This window comes from Sinocyclocheilus grahami, unplaced genomic scaffold, assembly GCF_001515645.1.
Source record: "Sinocyclocheilus grahami isolate Dianchi unplaced genomic scaffold, SAMN03320097.WGS_v1.1 scaffold571.1, whole genome shotgun sequence".
NCBI lineage: Eukaryota > Metazoa > Chordata > Actinopteri > Cypriniformes > Cyprinidae > Sinocyclocheilus > Sinocyclocheilus grahami.
In genome coordinates, this window is record NW_015505750.1 from 155,877 (window position 1) to 180,847 (window position 24,971).

The window sequence follows — 24,971 nt, forward strand, 5'->3', positions numbered from 1 at the left end:
TGAGTCATTACAGTTATATGTTGGTAAAGTGAAGCTTGAAATTGCCCTTTGTAAGAGTCTATGGTAGATCTGTTGTTGTTTATACAAATATGTAACTTTGCCTTTAAGCAACTTGTTTTCCCTTTATAATTTCATCAGGAGGCACAGTCTGTCCAGCACTAAGCTGCTGAGTCCGCACTCATCTGGAGAGGAGGAGAGACCTGAGGGGAAGTTGGCTATGTGTAACAGAGAGATTGTCCGACGTGGAGCACTTATCCTCTTCTGTGACTATGTGGTGAGATTTCATAAGCAATGTGTGCCTTTTTTTTTTTTTTAAAGCAGTGTCTGAGCATGAGTTTTATTTTACCCATCTTAACTTCCATATCACTTAAGATTTTTTTTTTTTAAAGAAATTTTACTAGAAAATTCTGTCATCATTTACTCACCCTCAAATTGTCCCAATCCTGTGAGTTTCTTTCTTCTGCTGAACACAAAAAAATATACTTTAAAGAATGTGGGTGAACAAACAGTTGCTGGTCCCTATTGACTTCCGTAGTATGGAAAAAACAAAACAAATGGAAAGTCAATAGGGACCAGAAACAGTTTGGTTACCCACATTCTTCAAAATATCTTCTTTTGTGTTCTGCAGAAGAAATAAATTCTTACAGGTTTGGAACAACTTGAGGGTGAGTAAATTATGAGAGAACTTCCATTTTTGGGTGAACTGCCCCTTAAAGTGAGTGTACCGGCTATTATATATGCAAAATGGTATGGTACCATTATATAAAACATCTCTGTTTGCCAAGCTTACAATTCAGTATTGTATTTCATATGAAATATTTTATACATAGCACTTTACAAAAACTAAAAAGGTCATCTTTGTTTTTCCTCCTCCTGTCTCAGTGTCAAAACCTGCATGACTCTGAGCATCTGACATGGCTGACAGTGAATCATGTGAGTGATCTGATCAGTCTTTCCCATGAGCCTCCAGTGCAGGATCTCATCAGTGCTGTGCACCGAAATTCGGCAGCCAGCGGACTCTTCATACAGGCTATACAATCACGCTGCGACAATCTTTCTACTGTATGTATACGCACATGCACTGCATCTTCTTTTAGTTTGTGCTTTGCTTATCTTTTCAGTCACTTTTTGTTTTAAATGTGTAAATCTCCAGCCGGTAATGCTGAAGAAGACCTTGCAGTGTCTTGAGGGCATTCATCTAAGTCAGTCTGGGGCTCTGCTAATGCTATACGTGGACAAGCTACTCAACACGCCGTTCCGTGTGCTGGCTCGCATGGTGGACACACTCGCCTGCAGACGTGTGGAGATGCTGCTTGCCGAGACCTTGCAGGTAAAACACGGCCACACACACAGTAACAACTCACTACCAGCTTATTTTTAATAATTAAATAAAACTAAAATAATTGCAAATAAATCACTGAATTGAAATACTATGACAAAAAATGCAGTTAAAAATAAACAATTTAATGCAGCTCCCTGTGAAACTTCTACTACTGTAATAGATTGTGAGAATGGATGACTGATCAGGTGAGGTCAGGTGAGGAGGAGAACCAATCGCAGCCTCCAGCAAATTATCTCAAGGAACTGCCCATCTGAAACACAAACATACACATACACGGAGAGAACACAAGAGGGCAGAATGGAAACAACGAACAAAGGACTTAGGCTCATAACAACAGTCTATAACAAGCAATTCTGTAATATGGCAAGTCATTTGACTCCTAAATGATTCTTTTAGAAGCCAGTGGCTTCCCAGTCATTTTTAGTTATAATCAAGATCTATTCTTGTGTCTCACTTTAAGTCAAATACCACAAATCAGCTTTTCTTATTGTCAAAGACGATATTTGAAGCTCCCCCAAGAAATTCCTGGCAATTCTGCTGTAATGACAATACTGCTCATTTTCAAAAAAATGTATTATACAGAAACAAGGAGAGGCACTTTAAATTAGTTGAATTAAATATTTAAATATTTATATAAATATTATACATTACAATAAACATTTTGGATTAATAGTAGAGGTTTGATAGAAGTGGCTGGAAGACCTGCCAAGAGAGCATTGCAATAGTCCAGCCTGGATAGAACAAGAGCTTGAACAAGGAGTTGTGTTGCATGTTCTGAAAGAAAGGGCCTGATCTTCCTAATGTTGAATAAAGCAAATCTGCAGGACTGGGCAGTTTTAGCAATGTGGTCTGAGAAATTCAGCTTATCATCAAACACAAGTTTCTAGCTGTTTTTGAAGGAGTTATGGTTGATGAGCCTAACTGGATGGACCACAAACAGTTCTGTCTTAGTCAGGTTGAGTTGAAGGTGATGGTCCGTCATCCAACAAGAAATGTCTGTTAGACATGCTGAGATGTGAGCAGCTATCGTCGGATCATCAGGATGGAATGAGAGGTAGAGTTGAGTGTCATCAGCATAGCAGTGATATGAAAAGCCATGTTTCTGAATGACAGAACCTAGTGATGCCATGTAGACAGAGAAGAGGTACAAGAACTGAGCCCTGAGGCACCCCAGTAGCTAGATGTTGCGACTTGGACACCTCACCTCTCCAAGATATCTTGAAGGACCTATCTGAGAGATAAGACTCAAACCACTGGCGTGCGGTTCCTGAGATGCCATTTTCCAATAGGGTTGACAGGAGAATCTGGTGGTTCACCGTATCAAAAGCAGCGGACAGATCCAGCAAGATAAGTATAGAAGATTTGGAAGTCGCTCTTGCCAGTCTTAGGGCTTCAACAACTGAAACAAGGCAGTCTCGGTCGAATGTCCACTTCTGAAGCCAGATTGGTTGCTGTCCAGGAGGTTGTTCTGTGTGAGAAAGGCAGAGACTTGGTTGAACACAACTCGTTCAAGTGTTTTTGCAATGAAAGTTAGAAGGGAAACCGGTCTGTAGTTCTCTAAAAGAGTTGGGTTAAGAGTGTATTTCTTAAGAAGTGGGGTTATACGAGCCTGTTTAAATGTTGAGGGAAAAACACCAGTGTGAAGGGATGTGTTAACGATGTGAGTGAATGCAGGTACAACGGCAGGAGAAATGGCTTGAAGGAGATGTGATGAAATAGGATCAAGCGGACAAGTAGTAGGATGATTGGAAAGGATGAGTTTAGAGACTTCTGCCTCAGAGAGTGGAGAGAAGGATGAAAACGAGTGTATGTTTGCTGGTATGATGTGTTTGACAGTTTGTGGTGTGGCAAATTGTGCACTGAGGTTTGTAATTTTATTAATGAAGAATGTGGCAAAATATTAATAATAATATAATAATAATTTTAATGATTAGTTAAATTAAAATGACAGTTGTTGAGGGAACAAACTAAAATAAGTAATACAATGTCAGCTTACATCTGCTTTATATCATATTAAGCCATCTTGCAGCCCCCTTGGAAGGGCACCTAGTGGGCCCCGGACCCCTGGATGAGTACCACTGCACTAAATGGTTACCAATTGAGGATTGTGTTTTCTTCTCCTACTGTAGAATAGTATCGCTCAGCTGCCACTGGAGGAGCTGGACAGGATTCAGCAGTACCTGCAGACCAGTGGCCTTGCGCAAAGGTAAAGCGCCTCATCAGTTTACTTCTGATCTATTTGTTTTGTTGCTGTTGATAAGATCTCCCAACACTGCTTTTTAAAATGCCCTTTTTTTCCCTTATGTCAGGCATCAGCGGTTCTACTCTCTACTGGACAGGTTCAGAGCCACTGTTGCTGAAGATACCACGAGCCCTGCCGCCCCCATCACCTCGCACCCACTGGATGGGGACCTGCCCCCTCCCCCTGAAAATGTGGAACCCAATAAAGTATGAATTACTTTGGTTTCTAGCTGAAAATAGCTGAAAAATCCTTAGCAAAAACATAACATTTCTATTGTGTGTGTGCATTGCAGGAGTGGTATGTTGCTCTGGTGAAATCTCAGTGTTGTTTGAGACTTGAAGGAGCTCTATATGAAACTACAGAGCTGCTGACAAAACTTCCTCAATCTGACCTGAACGCAATCATGACCTGCAAGGTAAAGACCAAATAGACGCATATATCTCATTTTACAACATGAACAGACACTGAAGTCATGTTATTTTATTTGCAGGACTTTAACTTGTGTCTGCTGGCTTCATGTCTGAGTGTTGGGGTACAGAGGGTGTGTAAGGATCATGGGACGGTCATATTTGACACCGCTCAACAGGTGGCCTTCGAGCGATTGGCTGGTGTCATTGAGCTCCTCCCTTCCCCTCATCAGCCCCTCCTATCCTCCTCCAAAATGTGTGCGGACTATTGGGAGAAGCTTAATCAAGTCTACAGTGAGTCGCAGTCAGAATGAAGCTTATTCACTCCAAACAATAATTAAATAAGTTTAATCTAATGGCACATTCGTATATTCATGTTTTCTAATTTTGGTTAATGCTCACACTGGTATTTTAGGAACCTAATCAAATATGAATTGAATAAAATCTAATAATTTTACATTCATTTTAATTCATTATTAGCTTTTCATCAACTCACAAACCCCCTCCCTAACTGTTTGGGTAACTATTGGCTAACAACAATCCAAATCTGTTCCTCTACATTAGGTGGCACTGATCAACATACAAATGTGTACAATACTATAATCAAGGCAAAGGCAAACTTTGTTTAACATTGCTGTGGTCACTGCAAAATCCCCATCCTTACATTTGTGTTATCTCATTGTTTTGATGATTTTATTATTATTATTATTATTATAACAACATGGTGAAAATAGTAATAAAAATAAAATGAGTAGATCTGTCCAAACTTTCGTAGGTGTAAGTACATAGGAATTATCCTTGTGGCAAATGCTGCAAATTATAGTAAAGTGGTAATGAACACTCTCTCTTTGCATGTGTTTATGTGTGTGGTTGCAGGTGAGCCTGGGTTTTATCAGACAGTGTTGAGTCTGTGTGGCGTGTTGAGTCAGTACCTGCTGTCTCTGTCCAAACTGCCGTCCTCACTGCACATTCCCAAAGACAAAGAGACACTCATTACCACCTTCAGCACCCTCGCCATAGAGGTAAGACTGATGCATCCTTTGCAAATGGGATGATTTTATAGGGAATATTCTAGTGGTTGACCAATATGGATTGTTTGATCATTTGAAAATGAATCAATATTGAAAGAAAGATCTTGATTATGTAATTCTCTTATAGTATTTATCAGAAATAAACTTCTTAAAAACGTGAATAAAAAGGAAGTAAACACTATAACCGACAGTACAATCTCAATGCTGTTAAAATAAAAGCCTTGGCACTGTGAAAATAAATGTTTGGCACACATTGGTCAAACAGACAAACTTACCGAGTTATGCCAGTAAGTAAAAAACAGAGACGTTAGATATACAAAGACAGTGTATTCCTACTACTTATAAATGGGAGAAAGTGCAACACACAATATGGCGGAACAGTCCCGCCTTCTCAGTAAAAGAGCCAGTCGCCAGTTGATAAAGTCATCACCTTAGTCTTTTAAATTAGTCTTAGTCCTGTGTCAAATGTACTTTTTAATTATTACCATATTTAGTCAACCTTGTCCTGTTTTTGTTTAGTCAAGTTTTAATCTGCTAAATGTCTGAACATTTTAGTCTAGTTTTAGTCAATGAAAACTTAGTCATGTCTTCGTCATGTTGTATAATGGTTAAACTGAATTTATTTTTATTTTTTTAATTATCGCAATGATTGTTGTCATTTGAGAAATTTATTTTTACATTTCAGGTATTGTACAAATCATGTGGACTCATACACATAGTTTATTTTACCTTATCTAGTGTACTGATTTATTATAGGCTATTTAATATATAAATTAATATCAAAGACTTAGATTAGCACTCTCTCTGTCTACATTATGAAAACTGGTAAAAACAAACAAAAAATAGTTTAACAGTGAAATTCCTAATAGTAATTCCAAATTGCAATGGAATTATTGGATTTGCACTGTGTGTGTTCACTGTGTGTGTGTGTGTGTGTTCACTACTCACTGCTGTATGTGTGTACTTGGATGGGTTAAATATTTGACACCGCTCAACAGGTGGCCTTCGAGCGATTGGCTGGTGTCATTGAGCTCCTCCCTTCCCCTCATCAGCCCCTCCTATCCTCCTCCAAAATGTGTGCGGACTATTGGGAGAAGCTTAATCAAGTCTACAGTGAGTCGCAGTCAGAATGAAGCTTATTCACTCCAAACAATAATTAAATAAGTTTAATCTAATGGCACATTCGTATATTCATGTTTTCTAATTTTGGTTAATGCTCACACTGGTATTTTAGGAACCTAATCAAATATGAATTGAATAAAATCTAATAATTTTACATTCATTTTAATTCATTATTAGCTTTTCATCAACTCACAAACCCCCTCCCTAACTGTTTGGGTAACTATTGGCTAACAACAATCCAAATCTGTTCCTCTACATTAGGTGGCACTGATCAACATACAAATGTGTACAATACTATAATCAAGGCAAAGGCAAACTTTGTTTAACATTGCTGTGGTCACTGCAAAATCCCCATCCTTACATTTGTGTTATCTCATTGTTTTGATGATTTTATTATTATTATTATTATTATAACAACATGGTGAAAATAGTAATAAAAATAAAATGAGTAGATCTGTCCAAACTTTCGTAGGTGTAAGTACATAGGAATTATCCTTGTGGCAAATGCTGCAAATTATAGTAAAGTGGTAATGAACACTCTCTCTTTGCATGTGTTTATGTGTGTGGTTGCAGGTGAGCCTGGGTTTTATCAGACAGTGTTGAGTCTGTGTGGCGTGTTGAGTCAGTACCTGCTGTCTCTGTCCAAACTGCCGTCCTCACTGCACATTCCCAAAGACAAAGAGACACTCATTACCACCTTCAGCACCCTCGCCATAGAGGTAAGACTGATGCATCCTTTGCAAATGGGATGATTTTATAGGGAATATTCTAGTGGTTGACCAATATGGATTGTTTGATCATTTGAAAATGAATCAATATTGAAAGAAAGATCTTGATTATGTAATTCTCTTATAGTATTTATCAGAAATAAACTTCTTAAAAACGTGAATAAAAAGGAAGTAAACACTATAACCGACAGTACAATCTCAATGCTGTTAAAATAAAAGCCTTGGCACTGTGAAAATAAATGTTTGGCACACATTGGTCAAACAGACAAACTTACCGAGTTATGCCAGTAAGTAAAAAACAGAGACGTTAGATATACAAAGACAGTGTATTCCTACTACTTATAAATGGGAGAAAGTGCAACACACAATATGGCGGAACAGTCCCGCCTTCTCAGTAAAAGAGCCAGTCGCCAGTTGATAAAGTCATCACCTTAGTCTTTTAAATTAGTCTTAGTCCTGTGTCAAATGTACTTTTTAATTATTACCATATTTAGTCAACCTTGTCCTGTTTTTGTTTAGTCAAGTTTTAATCTGCTAAATGTCTGAACATTTTAGTCTAGTTTTAGTCAATGAAAACTTAGTCATGTCTTCGTCATGTTGTATAATGGTTAAACTGAATTTATTTTTATTTTTTTAATTATCGCAATGATTGTTGTCATTTGAGAAATTTATTTTTACATTTCAGGTATTGTACAAATCATGTGGACTCATACACATAGTTTATTTTACCTTATCTAGTGTACTGATTTATTATAGGCTATTTAATATATAAATTAATATCAAAGACTTAGATTAGCACTCTCTCTGTCTACATTATGAAAACTGGTAAAAACAAACAAAAAATAGTTTAACAGTGAAATTCCTAATAGTAATTCCAAATTGCAATGGAATTATTGGATTTGCACTGTGTGTGTTCACTGTGTGTGTGTGTGTGTGTTCACTACTCACTGCTGTATGTGTGTACTTGGATGGGTTAAATGCAGAGCACAAATTCGGAGTGAGACACCATACTTGGCCACATGTCACATCACTCACTCACTGTCACTCACTCACTCAATGATGTTTCTCTATTAAAACAACAGCGGTTGAGTAAGTGCGTTTATTTAGCAACTACAATCATAAACAAAATACTCGAGATCTCATGACAGAACACAGACAGACTGAATGACACTTTCATTTAAGCCGAACGTCTCACATGGAATTCGCTAAACTCCAGCTTACTTGTTTGTCTGTTTTCAGATCATCGTTCGCGCTTCCGCAATGTAGAGTGAGCGTGTGAGCATGGTTGCCAGATTGCAAAAATTAAGCAAAACACCGGACAGAAAATGTAACCTTTTAGCAGAGAAGCTCTGATTTGGGGATTTGAACTCTTGATATCTGGCAACCACGCACATGAAAGCTCGCGTAGGAGAGACATGTACAGTAGTCCACAATAATATTTTGTCTCCTTCTTTTTTCTCAACAATAACGAAGAAAAAAAAATTTGGTATAGTTTTTTAAATTTTTTTATACATTTTAGTCTCGTCTTTTATCGTCAACAATATTGCATGTTGGTATAGTCACAGTTATCGTTTATTGACCTTATTGTTGTCTCGTTAATTGACATGGGGAAAAAAGCTTGTCAATTATCATTTTTCGTCGACAAAATTAATGCTAGCATAGCATGCTCATTGGCTGGTCTATCCTGAAAAATAAGGTCTCCCTCAAGCCATCCTAGGTGTATATGATTTTGTTCTTTCAGATGAATACAATCGGAGTTATATTTAAAAATGTCCTGGCTCTTTCAAGCTTTATAATGGTAGTGAATTGAGGTCAAGATTTTGAAGCCCAAAAAAGTGCATCCATCCATCATGAAAAGTATTCCACATGGCTCCGGGGGTTAATAAAGGCCTTCTGAAGTGAAGCGATGCGTTTGTGTGAGAAAAATATAAATATTTAAAACTATATAAACCATAATCTCTAGCTTCCCCTATGTGCGTTCACGAGAGAGTTGCGTTTCAGCGTATGATGTAGGCATAACGTCCTATATAAATAAAAGCCACTCAGCGCATGTTTCTCTTTCTGTATCTGTAGGTGGTGGTTTGGCGTTTGCTGCAGGATCAGCTGCCTCTGAGTGTGGACATGCAGATGAGTCTGTCGTGTCTGTGTCTGGCTCTCCAGCAGCCGGCGGTGTGGACACACTTCGCCTCACACACTTACCTCACACACACCTGCTCCATTGTCCACTGTATACAGCTCCTCATCCACGCAGGTGTGCGTTGCAAAACTTTGGAAAACACTTATAAAAAACCTTATAAAAGTGCAATCAAAATTTATATTCATTTTGTGATTATGATGTTATGTGTGTTATGTAGTCGCTGTTGGTCCTGGTGACCAGCTTCTGAGGCCGGAGCGGAAAACAGAGCAGTCAGAAGACCAGTTGGACTCTGCAGATAGTAGGTTAACACATATATGTTACACACTGATCCATGATGACCACAACAACAAGCGTTAATGTCACGGTTGTTTTTTAAATTTTTTTTATTTTTTTTTAAGAACAACTTGAATGGCGGTGTTGTGAGATCATGGCTGAGCTGGTTGAAGGGCTGCAAAGTGTGCTGGCTCTGGGTCACCACAGAAACAAGAACATTCCAGCGTTCCTTACACCTACCCTACGGAATGTCATCATCAGCCTGGCCAGGCTGCCCATTGTGAACAGCTACACCCGAATCCCACCACTGGTGAGAGACAATGATTGAGTGTGTATGCGTTCATTGTTGTTATTGACCAAATACTTATTTTCCACCATAATTTGCAAATAAATTCTTTAAAAATCCTACAATGTGATTTTCTGGATTTTTTTTTCTCATTTTGTCTCTCATAGTTGAGGTATACCTATGATGAAAATTACAGGCCTCTCTCATCTTTTTAAGTGGGAGAACTTGCACAATTGGTGGCTGACTAAATACTTTTTTTCCCCACTGTATGTGTGTTTAGAAGCATATGAAAGTTTTTTTTGTTTTGTTTGATTTAACAGGTCTGGAAGCTGGGCTGGTCACCCAGGCCAAGTGGAGAATTTGGCACAGCATTGCCAGAGATCCCTGTAGAGTTCCTGCAGGAGGAAGATGTCTTCAGAGAGTTCCTCTACCGCATTAACACTCTGGGTATGAGAGACTAGTTTCAGAGTTTGTGTCTCTTTAAAAGTAGTCATGAAATTTTACGATATCTTACAGAATCTTTGATTTCTTCGTTATAACCCTGAACCCTGAAAAAATGAATGATAGTAAAGACATATGTGGAGGCATAAGATAATTTAAATAGTGCCTTAAATAGGTAAGCTACTATGTCAAATTACTGATTAAGTGGAGTATACACAACAGTCCAAAAGTTTGGGGTAAGAATTTATTTTTTTTTCATTATTAAGAAATTAATTTTATTCAGCAAGGATGTATTAAATTGATCACAAGTGACAGTTAAGACAATTATGTTGTTATGAAAAAAACATTATTTTACACACAAAGGCTGTTCTTTTGAACCGTCTATTCATCAAAGAATCCTGAAAAAAATTTATCAAACTTACACTGATAATTACAATAAATGTTTCTTAAGCATCAGCTCAGCATATTAGAATGATTTCAGAAGGATCATGTGAGACTGAAGACTGAAGTAATGAATGCTGAAAATTCAGCTTTGTATCAAAGGAATAAATTACATTTTAAAATGTATTTAAGTAGAAAACAGTTTATATTTTATATTAAATTAATTATTAATAATTCTTAATATATAATATATATAATTGATTATTATTATCTAATATTATATTATTTATATAGTTAATATTTCACAGTATTGCTGTTTTTTTCTGCATTTTTGATAAATGAAATGCAGCCTTGGTTAGCATAAGAGACTTCTTTAAAACGCATAAAAAAAATCTTACTGACCCCAAGCTTTTGAATCTATACATAAACATACTCTGTACGATACATAAATAAACAATCAGTCCAATAATAAAAAAATAAGAAATAAATATAAATATACATATATATTATCAGGCAGACCTCATGTATAGTCTTATGTATAGTACATGATAATTAAACAGCTCGATTTGTTCATGTGGTCTCTTTGCAGGCTGGAGCAGTCGGACACAGTTTGAGGAGACGTGGGCCACTCTGTTGGGAGTGCTGGTCACTCAGCCAATCACGATGGACCAAGAAGAAGAAACCCAGCAAGAGGTAAATCATTCAACTTCTAGCAAAAATAAAAACACTCATCCAGGTTTTGGTAATGGATAAAACGTGTCTGTTTGTGTCACAGGAGGATATGGAGAGGACTCAGATCAATATACTGGCGGTTCAGGCCATCACCTCTCTGGTGCTGAGTGCCATGACTTTGCCAACAGCAGGAAACCCAGCCGTCAGCTGCCTTGAACAGCAACCCCGAAACAAAATCCTCAAAGCTCTGGACACCAGGTATGTACACATTTATTTTATTATGTTTGGCCTCTAGGTTTAGATGTGGATCATACGTTTGTGTGTTTTGTAGGTTTGGTCGCAAGCTGAGTGTGATTAGAGGTATGGTTGAGCGTGAGATTCAGGCCATGGTGTCAAAGAGAGACAACATCGCCACACATTTCCCCTATCATGCCTGGGACCCCGTGCCATCCTTATCATCCTCAACGGCAGGTCAGCGGTCAGCCGAAAGATCCTCTTGCTCTGTATGTATACAGTCTCTTGTCGTATTCTTGACCTTTGTGTGTATGTGTTTATATCTGCATGTTCAGGCACCCTCATCAGCCATGAGAAACTCCTGCTGCAGATTAACACAGAGAGGGAGATGGGCAACATGGACTACAAAATGGGTCAAGTTAGTAAACTGACTATTCTACAAACCTTGATTTTATTAACATTTATCTGCATATTTGATTCACGCTTATTTCATTTAGAGTTTACACTCATTCACTTCACACACTTATTGTTGCGTATTAATTGTAAGAGGTTGATGTAGCTTGCTTGTTATCCAGCAAACACAAGGAGTATGCCATATATTTTTTCTATTATTCGGTAGAATTCGTAAATCGCTTTGAAGCTATTATCCATGACTTTCTGAATAAGGTATTTGGCTGCAGGCACATTTCTGCTTAAAATATCAATCCTGTACTTTGCAGGTGTCAATTCACTCAGTGTGGTTGGGAAATAACATCACCCCTCTGAGGGAGGAGGAGTGGGGTGAGGATGAGGAAGATGAAGCAGATGCTCCAGCACCTGCCTCACCGCCATTATCGCCAATCAACTCCAGGTCAGACTTTTACAAAGTTACTAGCAGAACAGCTCTTTAAAACCAGCATCCTCCAGACTTCACACCCTGCATTGTCTTTCTTCTTGTCCTGTCCAGGAAGCACCGTGCTGGGGTTGACATCCATTCCTGCTCTCAGTTCCTTCTGGAGCTCTACAGTCAGTGGATCCTCCCTGGCAGCCCCAGTAGCAAGAAGACTCCTGTTGTGCTCCTCAGTGAGGTGGTCAGATCAGTGAGTCTATGCTTAGCATTTCATCAGCCTTTTTATGTTGTATAGTAGGGCTGGGCGATATAGCTAAAAATGTATATCTGTAATATTTTTCCAGATTTTGACGATAAATTATATATTTTTTGGCCCCAATGAAAAAGGCATGATCTGTATAGAACAGCTATTGTTACAAAATAATTTTCTGCAAAATCAACACTTGTTAAAAGAAACCTGGATGTAGTGCCACTTGCTGCTTTTTACGAAATGAACACAAAAGGAACATTTAAAATCAATGAAATAATTTTTTTTTTTTAATTCACACAAAAAGTGCTATTTTGGTAACATTCTATTTTGGTCATTTTGAAGTGACATCTAGCAGTGAAACTGACATACTGTGTGTTTAATGTTTTAAACATTTAAGTCATGATTCAATGTTTTAATTTAAATTAAGCAGGAATGAACAGAAATTATGTTTAACTGAAATCTTTTGCTCTGCTTTGTCACAAAACTAACGTTACAAAACAGTTCTTGCCTCATTTCAAATCAGACATAACTGAAGTGAGTCAGATGTAAATTCAGTAACCACTCTTTCATTGAGTACATAATTAATTTTATTAAGACTGATAACTCCTGAGTTTGTGAGTTTTATGATTCTTTATAAGAACTAGGTCACAGGAGTAATTTGTTCATGAATCAGGCTATACTAGTCATACTGTGTATTTGTTTAGTGATTCAGTTGACATGTTTCACCTTTTGCTGCCTAGCACAGTAAATAAACATTTGAGAGTTTGAACAGTGAACAGTAAGAGTGTAAATGTTCAAATTTTCTTCCTATACAGTTAACACATCCTTTCTTTGTCTCGCTGTGTCTTTAAGCTGCTGGCAGTGTCTGATCTCTTCACTGAGAGGAATCAGTTTGATATGATGTTCTCCACTTTGACTGAGCTGCAGAAGGTTCATCCACCAGAGGATGAGATTCTCAACCAGTACCTCGTGCCAGCTATCTGCAAAGCAGCGGCAGTGCTTGGCATGGTGAGCATGTATATGCACTGATGCAGTAGCTATATAAATAAATGCAGCTACAGCTATTTAACAGTCGGGACTAATGTACTTGTGTCAGGATAAAGCCATCGCAGAGCCTGTGTGCCGTCTGTTGGAGAGCACCTTGCGTAGCACTCATCTGCCCAGTCGAATTGGCGCTCTTCACGGAGTTCTGTACGTGCTGGAGTGCGACCTACTGGACGATACGGCACGCCAGCTTATACCTACCGTCAATGAATACCTGCTGTCTAACCTTAGAGCTATAGCACAGTGAGTAACACTACAACCTGAATACATACACACACTTTACGCTCTGTCTTTGTTGGGATTGAATCAACAATCTTCCTATTAGCAGCCTTGAGCTTTAACCCCTACTCCACACACCAATCATTAGTGTTACACTAACTCTTAATATTTGCTGTTTTATTTAAGAGAATATGGAATGAGAGGTTAACGGCTTGCGTCCTGCATTGGATGAAAGACTTCACACTGTTAGCGTCTCTCTTAAGAGGTTATGCCCCATGCAGTCAAAGCTAATGCCAAAGTCTCTGTGGCATGCTGGGAGACTCAATAATAGGTTCACACTGGCAATCACAACACACGCCTGCACGCTGCATGGTCATCAGCTCCTCATTAGCTGTAATGTATGGTGTCTTACTGAGATCTGAGATCCCTCATTAAAGACCAGGTCTAGAATTAGCATCAGATAGCCTCACTGAAAATAGATGAGTGTGTTTATGCCTAACACTGTTTGTGTGTGTCTCTCAGATGTGTGAATCTACACAACCAACAGCATGTGTTGGTGATGTGCGCGGTGGCATTCTACATGATGGAGAACTACCCCCTGGATGTAGGGTCCGAGTTCAATGCCGGGATCATTCAGGTGAAACAATTTGGAAAAAAGTGTTGAAATATTAACTCTTTCCCCGTCAGCGGTTTTTTATTTTATTTTTTATTTTTTAAGTTGGCAGCCACCGCAAGCATTTTTTATCATTTTCACAAAATTTTCATGGTCCCCACAATATTTTGTTGTCTCAGTTTCTTCTCCCTGCTCATTCTTAACTTAGATTTTTTACTTTACATTTATGTATAAGGCTTGTAACTTCGTTGAAACAATATCTGAACTCCATAACTGCTCTACAGATTCTCGATCTCGAACAAGCAAATCACCAAACGGTATTCTGGGTTGAGCGAGCGGCGCTGAGCGTATTGAGCGAGTGGAGCGGAATCTTCAGAAAGGCGCTCTGCGCTCTTAAGGAAATATTACCACTCCGCTCCCCACTCCGCTCCGCTCACATGCTCTGGTATGAATATCTGAACATGTAATATATCAAAACAAAGAACAGAACATTTTTAACAGCTTTTAAACAAAAAACCCTGTTTTATTCAAGCTTCATGCATTCTGGTTTTATTAACAATAGAATATGAGTAAGTTTCATAAAAAAGCAACAAAAAAACAAGAAAATCACGTCTTTCAGTAGATGCATAATAGCGATTCCTGCCATACACCAGTGACAGAAAGCTGGAAAATTCTGTCACTGGCAGGAAAGCGTTGTCTCATAAATGGCAAAAGAGTTAACTGATCAGTCTGATTCTGGACCTCAACTGGTCGGTTTCTGGGTCAATGACATGATGCTGTTTTTATTGTCCTATATATAAATTCAGAAAATTATTCTAGTTTGGCAAGTAGTTTGCCATAATCCTGTATAATTTAGAGAAAACAAAAATGTTTTAAGTTATGTGGTGCAACCAACAAAGCCATGTGGCTGAAAAAACATGCAAAAACGGCAAAACAAGAAATTATACTATAATTTGACCTTTCTCTGGCAAGGCAAGGAATATTCAGGTTGTAAAATGTTACGTGGCATGATTTTCCAAAAACTAAATTATATTTCTGATTTAATAAATTGTGATATTTGTAAAAACATTTTTGAAAAATATATATTTTAAATGTTTTTTAAAGTAATAAATACTTGCATGTGTTCAAGGTTAAAGGAAAATATATTTTCACATTTTACTTGATGGCTACAACATACCACAAGTGTTTAATTAAAGGGATAGTTCACCCAAAAATTTTTAATTCTGTTAACATTTATTCACCCTCAAGCTGTATCCAACCGGTATTTCTTCTGTTGAACACAGAATACAATATTTTAAGGATTGTTGGGAACCAAACAGTTGCCTGGTATCCATTGACTTTGATAGTGTAGGGGAAAAAATACTATGAAAGTCAATGGCTACCCACAACTGTTTGGTTTCATTTCAGTTTCATTTTTGGGTGAACTATCCCTTTAAATTTAAACTCCTCTTGGAAATGGTGTTGTATGGTAAAATGTTTTCCAAAACCAATGTGAATATAAAGAGCATGTACTTTTAAGAACTTAACATGTTCTAAGCTACATTTTTTACATTTTATTTCCTTGGACACTCTGATATGTCACTGAACCTTCTCTCTCTCCTATTGTACCTTCTCTACATTTCCAGCTGTGCTGTATGATGCTGTCTGCTAGTGAGGAGGCCACACCATCCATCATCTACCACTGCATTCTGCGAGGTCTGGAGCGGTTGCTTCTGTCTGAGCAGTTGTCGCGTGTGGACGCAGAGACGCTAGTCAAGCTGAGCGTTGAGCGTGTGAACATGCCCAGCCCACACCGTGCCATGGCTGCCCTGGGTCTCATGCTCACCTGCATGTACACAGGTGTGGCTGGAGAGGAAGGCAGGACACATTTCAGCTTCATCTTTAATACTTACCCACCCTACTAACACGAACAGACTCACCTTAGATGCTCACCCTACTAACAGAGTCCTTAGTATGAATTCAGCATGAAAGTGTCTTGTGCGAAAGGTTTAATTTTGTTCCTGTGAAACTGAAGTGAAAATACTAGATAATAAGATTAACTTTCACTTTTCATTTCATTAACATTTGAACGCTGAGATTTTCTTTAGTCGGGATCAGGGTTTGAAATTAACACCTGCCAACCTGCCAAATGCAGGTAAAATATCAGCTGTGGCTAGCCAATTTGGCGGGTTACTTTTCGTAAGTTATGCTCACTCATTAATTTCTTGGGGAAGTTCATGCAAGCCAAATCTGCGCATGTTTAGCGCAAATACTGAACTCGTGAGACATCACATTATCGAGTATATTGCAAAAACTAAACATAACACACCTACAGAGGCACGCATACGCAACGTGATGAAGTCTGGTTAGACCAACACAGGCTTTAGTGCGCGTGTGCATTTAGAGTGCGTTCTTTCACTGCATGATTCAGTCTATTAATATGCATTAAGAATGATCACATAATTCAAGATAAGGGGGCAGAAAATGTATACATTTATATCAATTCATATAGTTAATAAATATCACACGAATAGCGCGTTTTTTTTCTTAAAAATCAGCATGGTTACAAATGTGATATGGATTTTATACAACAGTTATTCAAGTTAATATCGAGAGACTTACGTTTTAGACACCATATTGGCTGTTTATGCGCTATTTCGCCAACAAAAAAAACCATTCCAAACACAGCCACAGCACTGTTTTGCGTCTCTGAGGAACATGATGTTGTGTCGTTCCTGAATGAATCAACCGCTTAAATGATTCGGTTCAATCGTAATGACTCGCTTATTAACAGTGACTTGCTGCCACAAACTAGCGGTTTTAATTTCACATTTAAAGTATCTTTTCATTTTTTAAATTATTTCAAATATCAGTATTCAACATTTCATGTTTAAATATCGAAACATTATTTATCGAAGCATTTGTAACTGCAGGTTAAAGCAATTCCTTGTCCCCCTGAGCTGCATTGTGTAAATACATCTAAATGCCACTTCTGCAAAGATGAATTTTATTGATACTGATTTCATTTTAGTAACAGCCTAAATGTATTATTATTATAATTGACTGATTAAATGTAAGAATTTGACTCAAAAGATGTACACTTTTAGAAAAAAAATGGCTTTATAAAAGTAAAAATGCCCATAAAAGGTACAAATCAATTTAAACTTATTGGAAAAGATTAATTTCCATCACTGCTGCTGTAGCCAAATTGGCTGGTGAGTGAAAAAGTTAATTTCAATCCCTGCTCGGGATGTATAGAAATCTAGTTTTATCTGCATGGATCCATTATGGAACGGTTTCTCTTACTGGTGGCCATAATGTTACCCAACAGGGAAGGAGAAGGGAAGTCCCGGGCGCCCTGTTGATGCAGACCCCACAGCTCCTGACAGCGAATCGGTCATTGTCGCAATGGAGCGTGTATCCGTCCTGTTTGACAGGTATGTATGTCTTTTTTGAAGAAACCTGCCCTAGCTAAAAGCATTTTTGTATTGCACTGATTCGTCTATGGAAAACTCTTGCCACAGGATTCGCAAAGGCTTTCCGAGTGAGGCGCGTGTGGTATCCCGGATCCTTCCTCAGTTCCTGGATGACTTTTTCCCACTGCAGGACATCATGAACAAAGTCATTGGGGAGTTCCTGTCCAATCAGCAGCCTTACCCGCAATTCATGGCTACAGTGGTATACAAGGCAAGTGCCACTTTTTGAGCGCCAATTTCTTACATAATGCTTTAGGTGCGCTATGATCTTAAATGCTTTTGATTCTTAAAGTGCGGTCACATTAGCGAAATTTCACAGGCAAAAAAGGTCAGTTGTTTATTGTTGGTAAAGTGGCGATTATATGAAATACAGCTCACATAGTAGTCACTCTCAAACCAAGCAGCTTTGTTAGTCAACGTGGAGATTCCGCATGAACAACTTTTAAACTGTTGTGAAATCTGCATGGGGAAAAAGTTTTCGCCCCCATACAAAATTCCAGATTTTGCCCATGAAAATCAGTAAATGTGTTCGCATCTTTAGTCTTACTAGAATTCTGTCATCATTTACTCACACTCATGTTGTTCCAAACCTGTTTGTTCTTCTGTTGAACAGATTATATATATATTTTTTTAATTAAAAATATTTGTACATACAATGAAATCAATACTATCCCGTGTTGTTTTGGGCCCCATTGGCTTTCATTGTATGGACAAAAACAGTTATAACATTCTTTGTGAACTATCCCTTTAAGTCACTATATAAACAAGTAATATGGTCATATAAGTGCATGTATTTCTTGATACAGGTATTTCAAACACTTCATGCAACTGGGCAGTCCTCCATGGTGCGTGACTGGGTGCTACTCTCGCTGTCAAACTTCACACAGAGGACGCCTGTCGCCATGGCAATGTGGAGCTTGTCTTGTTTCTTTGTCAGTGCCTCGACCAGTCAGTGGATCTCTGCCCTGTATCCTTAAACATTGCAAAGTTATTGCACCTCTTGTTTTGGTGACACCACACTTCATATTCCATGCTTTCCTTTCCTTTTTGTCTTCATTCTTGTTTTCCTTAACATCTCCCTTCTCTTTAGCCTGCCTCATGTCATCAGTCGCATGGGTAAGTCCGACACAGTGGACATTAGTCTCTTTTGTATGGTAGCTATGGATTTCTACCGACACCAGATCGATGAAGAGTTAGACCGCAGGGCCTTCCAGACGGTCTTTGAGATGGTGGCTTCACCTGGTAGTCCGTATTACCAATTACTGTGCTGTTTGCAGAGCATTCACCAAGACACGTCACTATAATACAGAAAACAATATTGTATCATTAGGATCTCCATTACAAATTAGGCATCAAAAAGTTGGTAACCGTACTCGAGCGGAAGACATCACAATTATCAGAACGTTACATACCAGGATGCATGGCAACAAGAAACAATTATCTCTGATTGGATGTATGGACGGTTGCTATGAAACTGTCCGTGATACACCAGAGGACATTACCCCAAGTAGTTCATAGTTATTAGAGACAGTGGGACCAATCCAAGCAAGGACGAGGCCACACGAACCACAGCACATCAGAATCTGTAATCAAAAAAAGTAGTGCTACCATAAGAATATTTGACTGCTTTCACTGTATGTCACTTAACGTCTCAAAGTCTATATGGATGCAGGCTTCTCCATATTTTGTATGTATAAATGCTCTTCATCTAGTATCAAAGAATGCTACTGTGGCAAAACTGTGTGGCTGGTCGCAAAGGTTATCAGTTATGGGGTCAAAACTGCATGACGATGCATTTCCATCATTAGTAACGTAATATTCTAATATAGAGAATTTTCAGCTATGAACAAACTGACTAAAGAACATATTGTAGTGAATGTTCTTACAGACATGATGCAAACACTATTAAAATATCTCCTGCACTTCTGGAATTTAGCAGATCCGAGATCAGATCTTTAAGTCCACAGACTTAGCTACTCCAGTTTACTTATTGTCCAACCTTGCTAAAATCAGTACATCCGGATATTTTATACGATACCTGTCTCTACCCTCCTCTCCAACAGTCCATACTCTCTTGCTCCCTTAAAAAGGAAAGATGCTCGCTTTCATACACTCGCTACTCCTTCAGTTTAAAAGCATTCCTTTTGCATGGGGCGACGCATTGCTTTGCTCTGTGTTTGCTAGCACTTGAAGCGAAAATAGATTGTAAATTGAATTTGTATATCCCCTCTAATGTGGGAGAGGTTGCATACGACTATTGGTATGATAAGATTTTTGTGTATTTAAATGTAAAATGTGTTTGACTTGCTGAGTAAGAGGGGTGAATTGCCTGGAACAAAGTTTATTTTTCCTCTTGAAAATTGGTTGTCTATATTTGTTGTTTTTAAGTAGGTTTTTTTAAAGACGGAGAGAAACCAGATCACAAATGTGAATCTCTAAAGTCCCTTTATATGGACGCGGTTTGAAATAGCCAGCATGGATACATTTTTAGACGATGGTTTATGCATATGAAAATTGCAGCTCAAATCTACATACTGTGTCCCTTTAGTTATTTGTTAAATTTCTTTTAAAAGCTCAGGACATAAGATATGATTATTGATCTAGTGTAATGACTGGAAGTATGTATTTTAATCTATAGAGTGTTTACATCAATGTATAATTTGTGTAAAAGAAATACTATTTGTGATTAAATTAATAAACTGGTGCATGACAACATATAATGGTGGACATGAGATGGTGTAAATACAAAGGCCGTTAACTGAATGTGCGCAATAACCCAACCTTTTGTTTTTGAGAGCCTCTGACTGACTAAAAAAAATTGTTTATCCATCTTGGGTGGCATAGAAACCTTCACTGTAAATATAAGTCTATTTGAGAAGCTAATGTACGTATATTAACTTGAAGCATGCTTTAGTCTGCTTTCAATATTGAGTCAGTATTTTATGTGATGACACTAACTTTTGAAACTGGGTGACTTGTTATTGTTAGTCGGCTCAGTCTACATGGAAATTGCATAACCGTAACTACCAATGCAGATGAATCTGGCAAATTACATGACTCGTGGTATCTGCTTCCATGGAGACAATTAGCTGGTTATGTCTATTATATATCTGTTTATTCTGATTCCGATAAGATGTTTACGTTGTCTTAGTGAAGCGGAATATGCACATAGCAGTTAGGATATTTTCACTGCTCAGTGAAAAGCTTTTAGTTCCCTGAAATGTATTGTCAGATTCATCTCGAGTAAATATTGCCCCATGCCTACAGAATTTCTTACTGACCTACATTCAAAATATAGAGCCATTCAAAATATTAGATTTACGTAAGTCAAATCTACATACGGTGTCCCTTGAAACACATCTTTAGCGGCTGTGATGGCAGCTTTGAAGATCTTTAAATCTCAAGTCTTGTTGGGCTTAATATGACAGTAGTGTTAGGGGTCACGTACAGCTGGAATAACTTGAATGCCTTTCACAAAGACCACCAATGTGGTTGGACCAATCGTGACACACTGCAGAATTAATGTTACTACTGCGCCTATCGCAATTTCATAAAAATCAGGCGGTAAATACCTTTTATCCTCTTTAGTTTGTGTGCTTGGGAAGCTTAATTTACGAAAGATAGGAGAATCCTTAATGCACCTCAGATGGGAATAATTTTTAAGCCACTCCCCTTGCATCATATTGTTCTTTTCTAGCAAATTCAAATATATATATTTTTTTTACAGTTAAAACTTGAGATGAGTGGATTGCAGCAGCATGTCTCATAAATATCACAGTACGATGCCATGATGGTGAAGCACCGGAGCTTTCTTTTTTAAGAAACCTATTCCCTTATTTATTTAGCTCACTTATGCAAACTATAGCTGGCAAAAAGGACAAAAAATTGATGTATTTGTTTTAATGGTTTGTTTTAATGTCATAAATCATGAAAATGCTATAATATAGAAATGAATAAAAGATGTAGAATGTTCCATTTGTTTAATTGCATTTTTTTCATTGTTTATCACGTATTGTGGGGCTCGTCAACTAGTGACTCAGAAGCTAAATCCAGCCCGTCAATTATTTTTGACTTGTTTTTCACACAGAATGGGAGTTTTAAAGGGGAAACGAGAGAGACACTGTTCTTTTTTTATTATCATTATTTTGTAGTGACAGTTGGGTATTTGACATGCACGTTAGATTTTGAATAAAAGTGCTAAGCTTTGCTAATTAAAATGGTCCTTCAGATAATAATATAATGTGATTACTTCTTTTTATCATTATTATTCATTTTAGAATTTTTCTTTTTTACTTTACGTTTACTCCTAGGCTTTGAACATTTTCTATTCCAAAGTAGCATGTTTTATGATGTGCTCGATAATGGATTTAGATGTTTTTGAATTTATGCTGGTAATCCTCTGAAAAGCTTTCTGTGCAGAACAACTGGAGGATTCCAAGCCTCAGGGCTTGTGTGTATGTGTGTGTGTGTCTGTGTCTGTATGTGTACATGTTTTTCTATCCTGGTGGGGACTTAAACCTGAATACACACCAACTCATGGGGACTACATTGAGTTCCCCATAGACAAACAAGCTTATAAATCATACAGAATGAAGTTTTTTGAAAATCTAAAAATGCAGGTTTCCTGTGAGGGGCAGTTTAAGGTGTAGGGTTGGGATAGGGCAGGGGTAGGCAAGTTGGGTCCTAGAGAGCTGCAGTCCTGCAGAGTTCAGCTCCAACCCTGAAAAAACCCTCCCCTGCCTATAGCCTTAGTAATCCTGAAGACATTGATTTGAATTTATGCTGGTAATCCTCTGAAAAGCTTTCTGTGCAGAACAACTGGAGGATTCCAAGCCTCAGGGCTTGTGTGTATGTGTGTGTGTGTCTGTGTCTGTATGTGTACATGTTTTTCTATCCTGGTGGGGACTTAAACCTGAATACACACCAACTCATGGGGACTACATTGAGTTCCCCATAGACAAACCAGCTTATAAATCATACAGAATGAAGTTTTTTGAAAATCTAAAAATGCAGGTTTCCTGTGAGGGGCAGTTTAAGGTGTAGGGTTGGGATAGGGCAGGGGTAGGCAAGTTGGGTCCTAGAGAGCTGCAGTCCTGCAGAGGTCAGCTCCAACCCTGAAAAAAACCTCACCTGCCTATAGCCTTAGTAATCCTGAAGACATTGATTAGCGTGTTCAGGTGTGTTTGATTAGGGTTGGAGCTGAACTCTGCTGGACTGCGGCTCTCTAGGACCGAACTTGCCTACCCCTGGGATAGGGCAATAGAACATACAGTTCGTACAGTAGAAAAACCATTATGCTTATGGAAGGTTCCCGTAAAACATGGGGAAACAATGTGTGTGTGTGTGTGTGAAATTCAATTTTACATTTATGTTTATGTCAGGTCAATAGCAGCAGCTGTTAATTATTAACTAAATTAATTACTACTAATAATCTTGAAATAAACCATATCTCACTTGATAATTCCATGTTTTATGTGTTATGGAAAAACCTTGGATGGCAAAATCTGTCATTTTCTACAGACCTATTAAAAGAACAAGAACAATTTTTAAAATTACTTTAAATGGTGCTAGTGTGAACTTGGCAGGATATTTTACTTTATGCCATTCAAATAACTCTTAAACACCACATCTATATAACACTGAGGATAAACTGAATTATAGCCCTAAATCCTGTATGTCACGTGAAGGAAACCCCCTATGCCGGTGTTGTCCTTAAAGAAGAAAAGAAAAAAAAAACTGAGATATAGTTTCCTCCTCCTCCTGCTTCTGTCCACACACCAGCTGCCCTCTCCTTTTGTTTACTCCTTATGCAGCACTAAGGTTACCATGTCATGAAACTTCACATCAGGTTGGGACACATCCGTCACAAGTAAGTACACTTAATTACCTAATATATAGGTATGATCTTTAGTTACGATCTCAGTATTATCTGTACTGTAATGCTACGAATTTTTTTATTTCTTCCTCACAGGAAAGTTTTGGGAAGTGGCGGCTAATGTTAGCAATGTAGCCATGGGAATTTCTTGTACTTTGTGCGGATATGAAAACTTTCATACATTGTAGGTAAACGATACTGTGTTGTAACTGCATGCGTATCTGTATGGGGTTATCGTTTTATAGCTTACAACGAGTTTTGCCTCAATATATGTTACGCTTTTGTCAGTATCTGGCTATTGCTGCCGATAATTCAATACCGTTAGATGTTACTCACTGCCCAGCTGTTTCTCGCGAAAACCAATACTGATGCAGCTCGGCTGTCTACCGATATTAAATATTAAATTCATCTGAAGCGTAGTAGGTATTAAGATGTGTACGGTGGTGTTTTACTTTTCTATCGTTTTTCGCTCGTGTTGATTTGGACACCTGTAGCATGACTTTTGTGGTCAGTCAGTTGGCGAGTTTCCGTCAAACTGGGCTTGGGTCGTTGTGGAGATGATTGACAGCCATGGAAACCAATGAGCGATGAGAAATATCTAGAGACAGTCCATTGTCATGGTTACACATGTTGACGCGTGGGCATTCCAACAATGGGAAAAAGAAGGCGGGACCGTTAGCAAGAGTGGATGAGTCTGTTTCGCATCTGTAACTTCAAGAAAGCTTGTTGGAAAATACGGAAAAGATATCGATGACAAACACTATTACATTTGTGAGTTTATGTATCCTATCAGTTTTCTATCCTATCAGTTTCATGTTTATTATTATAAAATGCTAACTCCACGCCACTTTTCCAAAAACACTTTCCGCCGTCTTTAAAATGCATATTGCATATATACACTTGCAAATGTCCAGTAACTCTTGTATTTTTTATTTGGTTTGCATATTGTAAGTTCTATATTGTTATATTTTATATACATTATATATAACGTTACGTTATGTGGGTCAGTGCCAAATGGCGGCATGACCAAAAAGATATTTTGATAACACAGGTTCCAGGTTCTTAGAAATTGAATCCCTGTAGTCATGTTGGTTCCATATATATTTATTTGTTTATCAGTTACACCACCTGGACGTTTCTGATTTGTAGCCACACTAAATAAATAAATGAACGATTGAAAACATGTTGATCATGGAAAATGTAAAATCATACACTTTTGGTATACATTTTTAATGTATTTTTAAATAAATAATAAAAAAGAGTCTTGTCATTGACCCATACACATCAACGCAGATGTATATGAAAAGTTTGATTTGTGTCATTTTTATTTATGAATTTAGAATAATGCATGATCCCTGTCTGATACCCACCCTACTCCTATTGCTTAGCA

General features: G+C 38.0%; 1 protein-coding gene across 1 annotated transcript in view; it reads left to right on the plus strand.

Moving 5' to 3' along the window:
* Positions 1–20,339, plus strand: part of LOC107556526 (huntingtin-like) — a 54,786-nt gene extending 34,447 nt beyond the window's left edge. The window contains exons 41-66 of the mRNA XM_016239666.1: positions 139–274; positions 883–1,062; positions 1,154–1,330; positions 3,472–3,548; positions 3,652–3,790; positions 3,877–3,999; positions 4,075–4,285; positions 4,868–5,013; positions 8,946–9,123; positions 9,227–9,307; positions 9,408–9,592; positions 9,889–10,015; positions 10,980–11,083; positions 11,166–11,320; positions 11,394–11,533; positions 11,632–11,714; positions 12,016–12,146; positions 12,243–12,375; positions 13,228–13,383; positions 13,472–13,662; positions 14,161–14,275; positions 15,877–16,108; positions 17,562–17,667; positions 17,755–17,917; positions 18,513–18,673; positions 18,797–20,339. Of these exons, the coding sequence (XP_016095152.1) occupies positions 139–274; positions 883–1,062; positions 1,154–1,330; positions 3,472–3,548; positions 3,652–3,790; positions 3,877–3,999; positions 4,075–4,285; positions 4,868–5,013; positions 8,946–9,123; positions 9,227–9,307; positions 9,408–9,592; positions 9,889–10,015; positions 10,980–11,083; positions 11,166–11,320; positions 11,394–11,533; positions 11,632–11,714; positions 12,016–12,146; positions 12,243–12,375; positions 13,228–13,383; positions 13,472–13,662; positions 14,161–14,275; positions 15,877–16,108; positions 17,562–17,667; positions 17,755–17,917; positions 18,513–18,673; positions 18,797–19,010 (3,844 nt within the window). The 3' untranslated portion in view covers positions 19,011–20,339. The remainder of the gene's footprint in view (positions 1–138; positions 275–882; positions 1,063–1,153; positions 1,331–3,471; positions 3,549–3,651; positions 3,791–3,876; positions 4,000–4,074; positions 4,286–4,867; positions 5,014–8,945; positions 9,124–9,226; positions 9,308–9,407; positions 9,593–9,888; positions 10,016–10,979; positions 11,084–11,165; positions 11,321–11,393; positions 11,534–11,631; positions 11,715–12,015; positions 12,147–12,242; positions 12,376–13,227; positions 13,384–13,471; positions 13,663–14,160; positions 14,276–15,876; positions 16,109–17,561; positions 17,668–17,754; positions 17,918–18,512; positions 18,674–18,796) is intronic.
* Positions 20,340–24,971: the final 4,632 nt, after the last annotated feature.